Source organism: Manis javanica, chromosome 2 (assembly GCF_040802235.1).
Source record: "Manis javanica isolate MJ-LG chromosome 2, MJ_LKY, whole genome shotgun sequence".
Classification (NCBI taxonomy): domain Eukaryota; kingdom Metazoa; phylum Chordata; class Mammalia; order Pholidota; family Manidae; genus Manis; species Manis javanica.
Window position 1 is genome coordinate 222334002 of NC_133157.1, and position 12537 is coordinate 222346538.

A 12537-nucleotide genomic window follows, 5' to 3' on the forward strand; every position below is an offset into this window, starting at 1 on the left:
ACCGTGGCCTCACGTGTTTGGCTGAGGGCTGGCTATTGAGAGCACTAGTGGTATTAACTGGACATGTGCTGTCCATCCTAGAGCAGGCCAGCCCTGGCTCATTCACAAAGTGATGGTTGCAGGATTCTCAAGAGAAGCAAGACAGGACAAGCCCAAGGAAGTGCTTTTCAAGATCTCTGGAGGGAAAGTCCATCTCACACACTGAGAACTCCCATTTCCTGTCCTCAGTTTGGTCAAGGCCTAGGGATCGTACAGTGTTCATGTGTTGGGGAAGGGCCCAGGGTCACCAGTCCTGGCACATGTCACCACGAACCTGTCCACCTGCTCTCCCAGGGTGCTTCTGGGTTGCCTTGTGGAGAACTCTTGGAAAGGGAGAGAAGGAAACTCCAGCTAGGGTTCAGCTGGGACAGTGGTAGTGTGAGAGGACGAGGGTCACGATGGAAGATGGACAGGGCTGTGCGATGCTTGGAATGAATGGGGTCAGGAAGGGAGCATGAAGCAAAAAGGATTCCAGATGGATTCTACTTCTCCCCAAAGACATTTGGGCTGGGAGAGACTCCTACCTGAGGTCCTGCCCGTGTGCTGCAGCCTGTGTGGAGGGGTCATGCTACTGCCTGGTCTTCCCAGTCGGACATGCCACAACTGCTAAGGATAAGCCCTCACGGTGCCCACAGCTGTATATGAACTGGAACGACACTAACCCCTGAGGCAGGCTCAGGTGCTAAGCTAGGAGGCAGACTGTGGGCTGCATCCTCACCTCCAAGACATGCAGGGCATGTTAACCCCTTGCACCGCTGTTGGTGTATGTTTTACTTCTACATGTTATAATCCTGTGATGCATTTTTATTATTTTTGCTGTAACTATCTTTAAGAGAAAATAATAAGTGAGAATTAAAAGAATACGTTATTTCCCATTTCCTGTTCTCTTTCTTCATGAAGATGTTTCCATATTGTGTCATTTCCCTTCAGCCTTAAGAATTTCCTTTATTCCCATGGTGCAAGTCTGTGACAGACATTCTATTTTTTTTATCATGGTAAAATATATACAACATGTAAGTTGTCATATGAACATATTTAAGTGTCCAGTTTAGTGGCATTAAGTACTCTCACAATGTTGTGCAACCTCGTCCCTGTTTCCACAACTTCTTCATCACTCCAGAGATTCCGTGCCTACTAAGCAAACATGACTCCTCATTCTTACTCCTCAGATCCTGGGAACCTTTAATCTACTTTCTGTCTCTATAGATTTGCCTAGTCTGGATATTTCATGTAAGTGGAATTAAACAGTATTTGTCATTGAAATATCTGGATTATTTTACTTAGCATAATATTTTTGAGGTTCATCAGTGCAGCGCTGATCAGCACATATTCTCTTTCAAGGCTAAATTATTTCGCTGTAGGTGCATACTACATTGTTTACCCATTCATCCTCATGGACACTTGGGCGTCCACTTTCGGCAGTTACTAATAATCCTTCGCAGAACAGTGGTGTACAAGTATGTGTGCGTTTCTTATGGGTATGCATCCAGAAGCGGAATTGCTGGGTAGTATGGTAATTCTATTTTTCACTTTTTGAGGAACTGCCAAACTATTTTCGACAGCAGCTGCTCCATTCTACATCTCTCGGCAGTGTACTGGGGTTTGCACATGCTTCTGTACTTATTTGCACTGGTAAACCAAAGTCCTTCATGTTTTCAGGGGCTTAACACGTCTATCCAGGGACGTCTCTCCGCTGCTTCGGCCCACGAACAACGTTATGGAGTCCAGGCGATCCTCGCCCCGCGTCGCCCCTGAGGAGCGCCCAGAGCAAGTTCTGCGCGGAGGAAGGAAGTGCGCTGCAGCTGGGCCTCAGACCGGGTTTCGGTTTTCTCTCCTAGTCCCGCAGGAAACGGGAAGCTGGGGCGGAGAAGCCGGCCGGAGCCGCTCCAGACCAGGACCACGCACGCGCGCTCGTCCCCACCTCAGCACCGCCCGGCGCTCCGCAGTGACGCCGCCCCGCCCCCTCTCTGCGCGTGCGTGCCCCCCCTCCTCCCAGACGTTGCTAGGGCGACGGCTCGTACCGCGCCCCTCGGCAACGCCCGGAGCCTGGCTACAGTGCGCAGTCTCGGCGCGTCCCCGCCCCGCCAGCGGAGACAGTCGCGCGGCGATGACGACCCGGCGCCCCGGCCTGGCATCGAGGACTCCGGAGATGGAGGAAAAGGAGCAATTACGACGGCAGATCCGCCTCCTGCAGGGTGGGTCGGGCCGGGCCCGGGCCGCGGGTCCTGTTCTATTCCCTCACATCACGGCGGGACCTCGCCCGCCTCTCCGAGGGGGGCCGCTCTCCGCCCGCGGTCTCAACGGCCACGTCGTGTGGGGTGGGGAGGGAGGGAGGGTCGGGCGGGGGGTGGGGACCCGGAGGGCTTCCGGGCCGGCCGGGGCTAGCTCGGCCCGGGCTTCGCCAGCCAGCCAGGGCCGGCCCTTACGGCGCCGCGGCTGGTGGCGGCGGGGCGGTCGCGTCCTCGGCGCCCCCGCCCCCGCCGGCGGGGCGGAGGGCTGGTCCCTGGTGTCGTGCGGCAAAACCTGCTCGGGGCGCGGGCGTGTTTCTTTTCCGGATGCCAGCTTAGGACACCTCTCTTCACACACTGTCTCGATATTCCAGGCCCAGACTTCCCAGGCCTCAGTTTCCAAACTTAAACATTTTAGACCTAAATGAGGTTTTCTATACTTCAAAAATTTCCTTTTTGAAGGTATTCTCACAAAGAGGCGGCTTAGGAACTTGGAAAGTGTGGGGATGAGGGGGAGGAGAATCCAGCTGGGCTGGCGCCGCCTTTCAGGCCACCGCTTGGGCTTCCCTCGCGCTTGTCCTGAGATGGCGCTAGGTGGGGTCATAGCTGTTTTTGAGCCCGGGGGCAGGACTTACGGTGGGGGGTGTTGTGTTTGGGGGACTGGCTGCTGGTTTGTAGGTTGAGTTGGGCTGGGGATTGTTGAGCTGAGGCCCGTGCCCCCTGCTCCAGGGCAGCCGGCCAGGGGCTTCCTTGGAATGTCTCTCTGGTGGTGGTCGATTCACTGCACTGGGGCCTCAGGCGGTCCTCTCCTTAGGGGAGGGTTGTGTGACGTTTTTTAAAAATGTGGAGGTCACTTGCCTTACACTCGTTCTGTGTGCCAGGCAAAGGGATTATTAAGGGACAGGCTAGAGGGCCTCTGTGGCCAGCTGGCCCCCTTCTTGTCGAGGCATTACAGCATGGGGCCTTGCTGGTCTCTTCATCCCAAGTGATGCTTCGCTTCAGAGGATTGTGGACCCAGCATGATAGTCCTGGCAAATGGGGAATATTATACCGTAGGGGTGCATTTTCAGGATAAGCCACCAGAAATGTGAGTGAAGTAGAACTGTTGGGAAAAGGCTCATGGGAAAAACAGGCCTAGGGAGTTGGGGCTGAACTGTCAGTAGTTCTCAGGCACTAGAGGCTGCCCCTCCTGTATGGGACCTGGCAGGGGTTAAGGAGCAAGATGGGGACTCTGAGGTGTATTGTCAGCTGATGCCATCCCAGGGGATAGTTGCTGGTTTCACACTCTCTCTGGTTAACAGCTTGTGATTCTGTCTTCTCAGGTCTGATTGATGACTACAAAAACCTCCATGGCAGTGCCCATGCCCCAGGCACCTCAGCCTCTTCCCAGTGGCAGCTGCCTGCTTACAACAGCAGCAGGGCCTTCAGTGCCCGCTGTCCACGCCCAGGCCGGAGGGGCTTCTCCCTGAACCACGGGCCAGCATGGCGCAAGAAATACTCCCTGGTGAATCGGCCCCCAGAATCCTCAGACATGCCTGGTGACTGTGTTGTGCAGCTGCCACTCAGCACTGGAGGTAGTCAGGGTTCTGACCGCCAGCAGTATGTCCTGCAGAGGCAGGTCCAGCTCAGTTCAGATCAGAACATGGTCATCAAAATCAAACCACCATCAAAGCCAGGCTTGGCTAGTGCTGCTGGGGTCCTGCGGGGCTCTTTGAAAGAATATGAGGACCCTCGCTGGAGTGACCACAGGCCTCAGGAAGGTGAGGGTGAGCCTCCCGGTGGGCTGTGGCAGCTGTCAAGGCCAGGAAGAGGCAAGGGGAGCGGCAGTGCAGAGGACCCCCTTCTGGTTTGCCAGAAGGAGCCTGGCAAGCCCCGGGTAGTGAAGTCTGTAAGCAGTATGAGCGACGGCACCTTGGATCCCCAACGGACAGTCAGTGAGAGCGCAGTTGCCATCAAGCCTCGCTTCCAGGCCTCTTCCCTGCCCCAGTGCAGTAGTACAGCCCTGGGCCGGAAGGTGAGCTCTCACTCCGTGGGCAGCGGTGTTGCACAGCTCCTTGGGGCTGGGAGAACAAATGCCAGCCACCCAGATGAGCCAGCTCCATCTGGCTTGTTGCCAGGTTCAGCTAGACCATCTTTTGGACCCAGGCAGGCCCGGGAGTCCTGTCTGCTTGCATCCTGTCGCACCAACAAGTTCCGGAGAAACAACTACAAGTGGGTGGCTGCCTCAGCAAAGAGTCCCCGGGCCACTAGGAGAGCCCTTAGTCCCAGAGCATGTGTGCAAGAGAATGTGTGTAAGGCCCCCCTTGACACAGCAGAACAAGTGGAGAAGCCGCAGCTCAGAGGTGACCCAGATGCCAAGCCCAGGAGGTCGGCTGCATTGTCCACAGCTGGAGCTGCCCGCAGCAAGTACAAGTGGAAGGCTTCTAGCCCCTTGGCCTCCTCATCCTCCTCCTTCCATTGGCAGTCGGAGGCTGGCAGCAAGGACCGTACCTCCCAACTCTCTCCGATTCCATCTAGGTCCCCGCCCGGGGACAGACCAGCAGTAGGATCTAGCACCTTGAAGTCCCTCATCAGTGAAACCCCACTATCAGCTTACAAAGTGAAGAGCCGCACCAAGATTATCCGGAGGCGGGGGAATGCTAGGTCTGTGTTCCTGTGGCCCTCTCCCCTATGTCAGGGTTGGTCCTGTCTGGGCTCGTGGGGCAGAGTCTGGCAAGCTCCTTCCTTGGTATGCAGAACAAATGGGGAGGCCCACTGGCAGGGCTGTGGGAGGAAATGAAGCATCTCCCTGCACCTGCCACCCAGTGGGCCTGAGCATGGAGCTTTGTGTGTGGTGGTGATAATTCTCATAGGAATGAGGCTGGGGTCACAGCTGGCCTGTACAGCTGAGTCAAGGGCCTCAGCATGGCCAGGGGCTTGCCTGGGGCTCCCAGCCTTTCTCCTGTTCGTGAGATACCAGGGCCTGATCGGGTGGCTTCCGTTCTGGGCCCCTGGAGTTTGTGGGCAGACTGCTCTGTGCCCGGGCCAGGCTCTCGGTGAGCAAACCCAGACAGCAGTATGTCTGTTGGGGAAGAGGGGGATTGATCTTCTGCTGGGAAGAAGGGCTGCCCCTTGGTGGCCCGGGGTCCTGGTGAGTTACTGCCTCACTGAATGGATGTCACTTTCCTGACCCAAGGATTGGGAGGAGGCTCAAAAATGGTGCCTTGGCCCAGTGTGTGGTCTGGGGGCAGGGCAGCTGTGGAGTATGAGGGCAGAGGGCCTGCCCCTGCCATTAAGACATGTGGCTCCATTCTCACTGTGAGTCTCCCTGCCATGGGCCTTCCTGCTGTCTAACCTTGGTCCTGAGTCCTGCTTGCCAGAGAGGTGCTGGATTACATGGGCTGCCCCCACCCCAGCTTTTTCTGGACAGTGGCCCCTCTGTTTCAGGGAGTATGAAGGGGAGCCTTGAGCAGCAGCCCTTCCTGTGGAAGGGTTAGGGAGGCTGGTAGGAGCTCCTTCTCCAGGCGATGCCCATCTCCTTCATCCCTTCCCCATCCCCATGTGAGGGCTCATCTGGCCTGGGGAAGTGCAGATGGATGTGGATACAACTGGGTTGGGGCCAGAAGCTGGGGCCGCTCTTATTTTCTGCCTGCCCTCTGCCCAGGGTCCTCACAGTTGTGTCTGGGAGCCTGGCTGCTAAGGGAGAGTGGGCATCCATCGAGACAGCTGCTGCTGATGAGGTGGGAAGGTGGGGCTGGTGGGGCTGGAACCCAGTGGGGCTCGGCAGCTTCCTGGGGCCAATTCTGTGGTACTGGGATCCGGAAGGGCAGCCACCCTGCTTTGGGAGCCTGTTGGGAGCTGCTTGGTCTTTGTCTCCACAGCCTTCCTGGGGACAAGAAGAGTGGCTCTGTACCTGCCACCGTTGCCAAGAGTCAGTTCAGCCCACGGCGGAGGCAGGCCCTCCGGGGGAAGAGCAGCCTTGCGCTGAGGAAGACTCCCAACAAGGGCCTGGTGCAGGTTGCTGGGCACCGGCTCTGCCCCCTGCCTCCGAGCCGGGCCCACCTCCCCACCAAGGAAGGTATGACCATGCAGAGGGGCTCCGGGAAGTGGACTGCACCAGGCCTGCGAGCCCCACCTCTCCCTGGGCTTGCGCTGGCTCTGCCTCCCTGTTAAGAACCACCTTCAGCGTGCGCCCTGCTCTGTCGGGGCCCCAGCCCGAGAGCTCTTGGCCTGGTGGGCGGTGGGTGGCTGGGGCGCTGTGACCTGCACTCTGGGGTGGGGAATTGCTGTTGGGCAAGTTGTGCCTGCCCTTTCAGCCCATCCCCCTGTGTAGACCCCTTGGCAGAGGGCACGGGAAAGTGGGTGAGAGGGTGTCCACCATGCCCACCTAAAGGAGGTAGCTGGTATTGTCAGGGTCCTCAGTGTGGTCTCTCTTGCCTGGCCTGGGGTGGGTGCCCACTTCCTGAGTCACTGGGAACCTAGCCCTCCTGTGAGGTGATGGCAGCACACGGGGGGAGCTGTGCTCGGCAGGCACTGCTGGGGATCTGGGGGGTCTGGGGCAGTGGGGAAAGGGGAGGTGATCCCTGTGACTTTATCCTGGAGTGCCAGGGCTCACTGGGCACCTCTGGTCCCTTACTGTGCCCTTTCTCTCCCCTTTGAGCAGTTGGGGGATGTATGGCCTTTGCTTTCTGCCCTGATGGTTGTGGAATCGGGAGGTGAAGGGACTGGGTTGAGCCTGCTTGGCTTCTGGCAGTCCAGCCTGGTACTTGTGCATCAGTGACTAGGCTATGTTAGGTATGTGGGGGCCAGGCTGAGGGTGCCATCCTTGGCTGGGCAGGTGGGCTTCCATGGTCCCAGAGGAGCCAGTGCTGGAGCTGGCCACAGGAGGGTGGGGCCGCAATAGGGTGGTCACTGGCCACCACTGTCTTTGGCTTTGTCATGTCCCGTGGGTCCTGCTGCGTGTGGACTTCATCCCAGGGGCACAGAGCAGAGGGAGCCTGATGGCGGTTCCTGGGGTCCATAGTGAGAAGCTGGACCTCAGCTGCGGGGCTGACCGACTGGCAGTGGGAAGAAGGCAGTGGATTGACCAACAGCCATGCTGCCTAGGCCTGACTTGGGGGGACAGGTTGGGATGCCCCTAACTTTGGGAGGCTGGCATTGGGTTGCTGAGCCTCAGGGAGGTTTGAGGCCAGGCGGGGGATCAGGTAGCCTGGCACAGCTGGGAGAGAGGTCAGGAGGCAGTGCCGGGGCACATGTGGGCCTCTGCGAGGACTCACGGCCCTTTTCGTGCCTGTCACGTTGCTGTGGTGGCCGGCAGAGGTCGCTGTGAGGGGGGAGGTGTTGCAAGTGCAGCTCTGTCCTGCCACCGAGCCTCTGTGAGGGGTGGGGCGCTTGCCTCCCCATCTCCCCCCTCCCTGCTCTGCCTGCTTGTTCCGAGGCCCTGGGCTGGGGTCTCCTGGTTCACATGCTTTCAGTGATGCTGTAGGCGCTCGGCTTGCTGTCCCTGGGCTGGCAGCTGGGGGCTAGCAGGCAGGGCCTCCCTGTGGCTGGGCTGCTCTTTCCCGGTTTCCTGCACAGATGCTCAGGACCAGCCCTCCTTTGAGCAGGGTTGGGGAGGGACCTGACCCGCCTTGGAGGGAGGGAAGGTGGGGTAGTAAAGAAGACAGGGCTTTTGGGAGCTGCCTGTAGCCTAGCCCAGGCCCTCACCTCTGCCCTGACATGCGGCCTCGTGGCCAGCAGAGGGTGCACTTGCCCCTCCTATCCCTCAGTCCACCTTTTTCTGGTAATTGATTGCCTAATTTCTTCTTTATGTGAAAGAAAGCAGATATCGAGTAATTTGCAGCAATAACCTGCTAATGCTGGGCCAGTATCGAAACTCCCCTGTTCATTTCAAGTGGCAGATAAAACACTAATACATAATTATCCTTGCAAATTGGATTGTTTTAAATAACCAAAAGGCTATGGCCAGGAGAAAGTGATCCCATCTCTCTGGAGTTACTATTGCAGTGTAATTGCCGCGTTCAATCAATTTCCCTGGCATTAGAAATTCCATCACAATCAACATTAAGCTTTATTCATTGTGATGGCTAAGAGCTGGGCCATTTCTCCTCTTTTTCTTAACTGGCAAAATTAATCAGGGAAAAGATTTTAAACATTTACCCGTGCGGAAGAGGTCAGCTCTGCCACTATATTGCTCAGCAGATAAGGAGGCTAATAAAAAGAAAATTGAATTACTAATGATCACCAGGAACAGAGTATATAAAACCTGGCATTCGCCGGTTCAGGCAAAGGGAGAATCAATTTTGTTGGGACAAGGTGTGCTCATTTTTTATTTTGGCGCATATTATCAGCGATTTAATTTGAAAGTGCATAAACAGGAGGGAACAGTTAGGGAATAACGGGCCCAGGGCTGGGAAGTGCCGCAGGATAGATGCTGTACACGATTTATTTGGCACAACAGATAATCGCTTTAATTGAATCCAGAACTGCATTGTTCAGCAGCTGTGTGGCCGCTGGAGCCATGGGGACTGAGCTGCTGAAGATCCAGCCTGCTTCCCCGTCTTGCCGGTGCTCCTCTGCCTCTCCGCTTGCCCCACTGCCTGCTGCCCACTGGCCAGCCCACCCAGGTCCCTGGGCCTGGAGTCAGACTCTGGCTGAGGAGCCAGTGGGCGGCCCTGCTGAGCTGAGGGCCTGGAGGGCCTTTCCCTTTGCTGTCAGTGTGCCTCTTGCCTTTGTCTCTTCTCTTCTCCTGGGCATGAGTCTTGGCAGCTGGGGGGTTGAGGGGTGACCCCTAGAAATGGGCCCAGGCAAGCCTCGTTTGCCGAGGACCGCTAGGGCTACCACATTTTGGGTGCACAGACACTGCCTAACCTGCCCCAGCACAGACAGACATTGGAGAAGGCAAAAGAGGAAGAGAACCTTAATGGGCCCCAGATGTTCCCACTTTACCGCCCATGTAATTGCGGCAGTCAGTAACTGCAGTGTGTGCTGTTCACAGGACGCATAGCCCAGGTGGCATGCAGCGTGGGCCTGGGGGCTCAGGGCCAGCACCGTGGCTTGTCCTTCTTTGGCCACACTGGGCCTGGTGCCGTGACCTGGGTTGCCGTGAGGTGCCAGGCTTGATGTGTGCCAGGGAGGGTCCCTGTATGCAGAGAGGGTGCTGCCCAGCCCACATGCATGTGGCCAGGCTGAAAGGGAGACCTGGGCCTCAGGCTGTGGGGGCTTCGTAGTGGCAACAGGTGATGGGATTCCTACCAGCTGTGTGGGAATGCTTGCTGTTGTGTGCGAGGAACAGTAGTGTTGTCATCTCCTGGAAGTTGCTGGGGTGGGAGGACGCTTCTGCCTCACTCACCCAGGACAGTGGACGTGTGTGGACAGGCCTCCCCGCCTGTCTTGAGGCCTGGGGCCCTGCCCGGGAAGCCCCAGACTGCACAGATGAGTGGCCAGCACCCTGGGGGAAGTGCTGGCTGGTGGGATGCTCAGGGCTTCCTGGGTGGCTGGGACTGTCGTTGACTGGAAGGGCCTCAGTACACAGTGCCTATCTCTGGCTGAGAGCTCGCCAGGCCTGTGGCTAGTGCTTCCCACACGCCCTGTAGTCCACTGTGCCAGCCGTGTGGTCTGGAGGAGCTGCCAGCCCCTGTTTGTGGATGAGAAGTGGGTGTCCACTGCCCTCGGCCACTGGCTGGAAAGGCAGCTGTGGTCTTGGGCCTTAGTCAGCTGCCAGGCCTTGTCCCATGCGGTAGTGGCCAGCGAGGAGCCCCCCGGCTGGTGTTACCCGGTGCTAGGGCCACCCTGCCGCCGTGGCCTGAGTGTAAGTGTTGCTGGCACTGGGACTCCCATTCCCTGTGTCCTAGTTTTTCCGAGGAAGTGCTGAGAGTCACAACCGGTGCAGCTCCCTTCAGATGCCCCCTCCTCCGGCCTGCCCTGACCCGCCAGCATCTAGAGCCCCGATCAGTCCCCCTGGGCGGCTCTCCTACCTCCCCCTGGCCCCAGAGCAGGGACCCTTGGGAAGCTGGGGTCCCTCAGACATGGAGCTTGCTGGGCAGTGGGTTCCCCCCGTGGTCCCCATCCTCTGCGTTGGGGTTCTGTGGGCTAATTTTGAGGGGACAGTCTGGGATGTGCTCTTTACCTGTTGCCTCCTGGCACCTTGGGCAGTGTACCTGGCCTTGCTGTCCTGGGGTTGCCCCTGCTTGGTCATTCAGACTTGAAGGGCCTGCCTTGGGGCCATCCCTGTGTCCCCAGGGCATCCCCTGATCCTCCAGAGGTCAGAGCCCCTCTTAGCTGCCTGGCACTGAAGCCCACCTGGTGCACTACTTTTCAGGGACAGTCATGGGGGCTCTTGCTGAGCAGGCGCCTGTGGACCCTTGTGCAGCCACTGGGAGCCTTTAAGGAGCCCTTGAGGTAGTCCTCACTTTACCTCTTCTGAAACCCTGTGGTTCCAAGTGCCTTACCTCTTCTCACAGGCCCCACCTGCTCAAAGCCCCACTTTCCTCTTGAGCTGGTGTGCCCCATGGCATCCTCTCAGGAGGCAGCCTGGGCCCTGCTGCTTGACACTGGGCAGCCATGTGCATGGCCTATGCTGGCCTCAGGGCTGCATGGGGCAGGTCAGTAGGTAGAGGGAGTTGAGTGAAGCCTGGCCTGGGCCTCCACAGGAAGGTGGTGTCTCCTTACCACTGCTGCTTGCCAGGGTGCTTTGGGGTGGCCGGGAGCAGAGGGCTTGCCAGGCTGAAGTGGCTGTGCCCCTGCCTGCTCCTACACTACAGCCAGGCTGCTGGGAAGAGTCTGAGGTGGGTGGCCTCCTTGTGAAGGCTGACTCTCCTCTTCGGAGTTAGCCCTAGGCCCCTGGCCCTCGCACTGTCAGGAGAATGGGAGGCAGGAGTTGAGCCCGGGGGTGGCCCTCCGCAGCCCTGCTGTGGGCAGACACATGCAGTCCAGCCACTGCCCAGGAGGCCTTGGCTCTCCCTCAGCAGCTGAGAAGCAGGTAGGACGACGGAGGTGGGCCTGCTGTGTCACAGCAGGGGAGGACCGAGGGCCAGGGCGAGGCAACTGCTGTGCTGTCCTGCCCTCTCCCCCTGGTCGTGTTGGTCAGGAGCCTCCAGGCTGGTGCTGGCATTGCCTCCCTCTGGTCCCACACTTGTGACCTGGGCCAAGGGCCGTCTGCCCAGGGCTGCTGTGCAGATGGGAGGTGGGGGGCGGTCGGGCTCAGCAGCTGCTAGCTGTGGTGGCTGCCAATGTCCCTGTGCTCTCCTGGTTGCCGAAGTTTTTGCCATGGAAGGGTCTGCGATCTACCCGTGCTCAGTGGTGTGCAGTTGTGTTCAGTTTTCCTATGGCAGACGCTGTAAAGGGCGTGAGAGCCGTTAAACCCGGAGTCCTGCTTTCATAAGGGAAAAAGAAAATGCTGAATTAAGCGCTGCGAATGGCAGCCGCAGCGATCCTCAAGCCTTGCATAAATTATCAGGGCATTGGAGGCCTCCAGTTTACCTTTGTGGCGCCTGTGCTAATGAATTACTCCACAGCAACTGGCCTGGGAGTGCCTGTGTGCACATAGCACTCCAGTGGCGCCCGAGCAGACTTGCAGCCTCTGGGGAAGCCGTGACTTCCACAGAGCCTGCGGTTGGGGGTAGGGGGCGGGGTGCAGAGGACCTCGTGGAGCTAGAGCCCAAAGGCTTGCCGACCTACCTCCTGGCCAGGGAAAGAGGGGTAATGTTCTCAGAGTGGCTGCATCTTGTACTCGTGAGGCCAGGGGCACCCTTCTGGTGGCCCTGGGTCCCGAGATGGGGAACAGCTGGAACTGCGCTCTGTGTTCAGTGAGTGGAGATGCCGTGCCAAGGCTGGCATTCTCCTGAGTCCTAGCCCAGCCTCCTTGCCTGCCGGGCCCAGCCAGGCCTGGGGATCCTTCAGCCCTTGGGAGCCTCTCCATCAGGGGGCAGTGGGGGGCAGGACGAACGCTCTGCTCGGCTGCCTGGTCTCAGCCTGTGGCGGGCCCACCAGCTGCTGAGCCCAGAGCCTGCCCCTCAGCCCCCAAGCTCTTCCTGTGCTACAGCCTCGGGTGGCTACTCTGTCAGCCCTCCTGGGCCCAGCCTCTCCCTACCCTGGAGAAAGGGGGCTAGTCTCACTGGGGGCCGCCTGGTGACGGGGGAAGCACCACCTGCGGGAGGTGGCAGGCGGCCTTCTGGGTCCCTGGAATCTCACACCTCCTCTCCTGGGCTGTCAGAGTGGGCTGGGCCACCTCATCCAGGCCTCAAGGCCCACTCTTCCTCAGGCTGGGGGCTGCTCCCCCCAGCCTCTTCTG

The 12537-nt window shown here is 58.6% G+C and overlaps 1 protein-coding gene across 2 annotated transcripts in view; it reads left to right on the forward strand.

The window, feature by feature from the left end:
• The first annotated feature begins 2077 nt into the window (after nt 1-2077).
• Nucleotides 2078-12537, forward strand: part of ZC3H3 (zinc finger CCCH-type containing 3) — a 103835-nt gene continuing 93375 nt past the window's right edge. For both annotated transcript variants that reach the window (XM_037023192.2, XM_037023193.2), the window contains exons 1-3: nt 2078-2234; nt 3590-4910; nt 6128-6324. In XM_037023192.2, coding sequence (XP_036879087.2) covers nt 2147-2234; nt 3590-4910; nt 6128-6324 — 1606 coding nt within the window. In that variant the 5' untranslated portion in view covers nt 2078-2146. The remainder of the gene's footprint in view (nt 2235-3589; nt 4911-6127; nt 6325-12537) is intronic.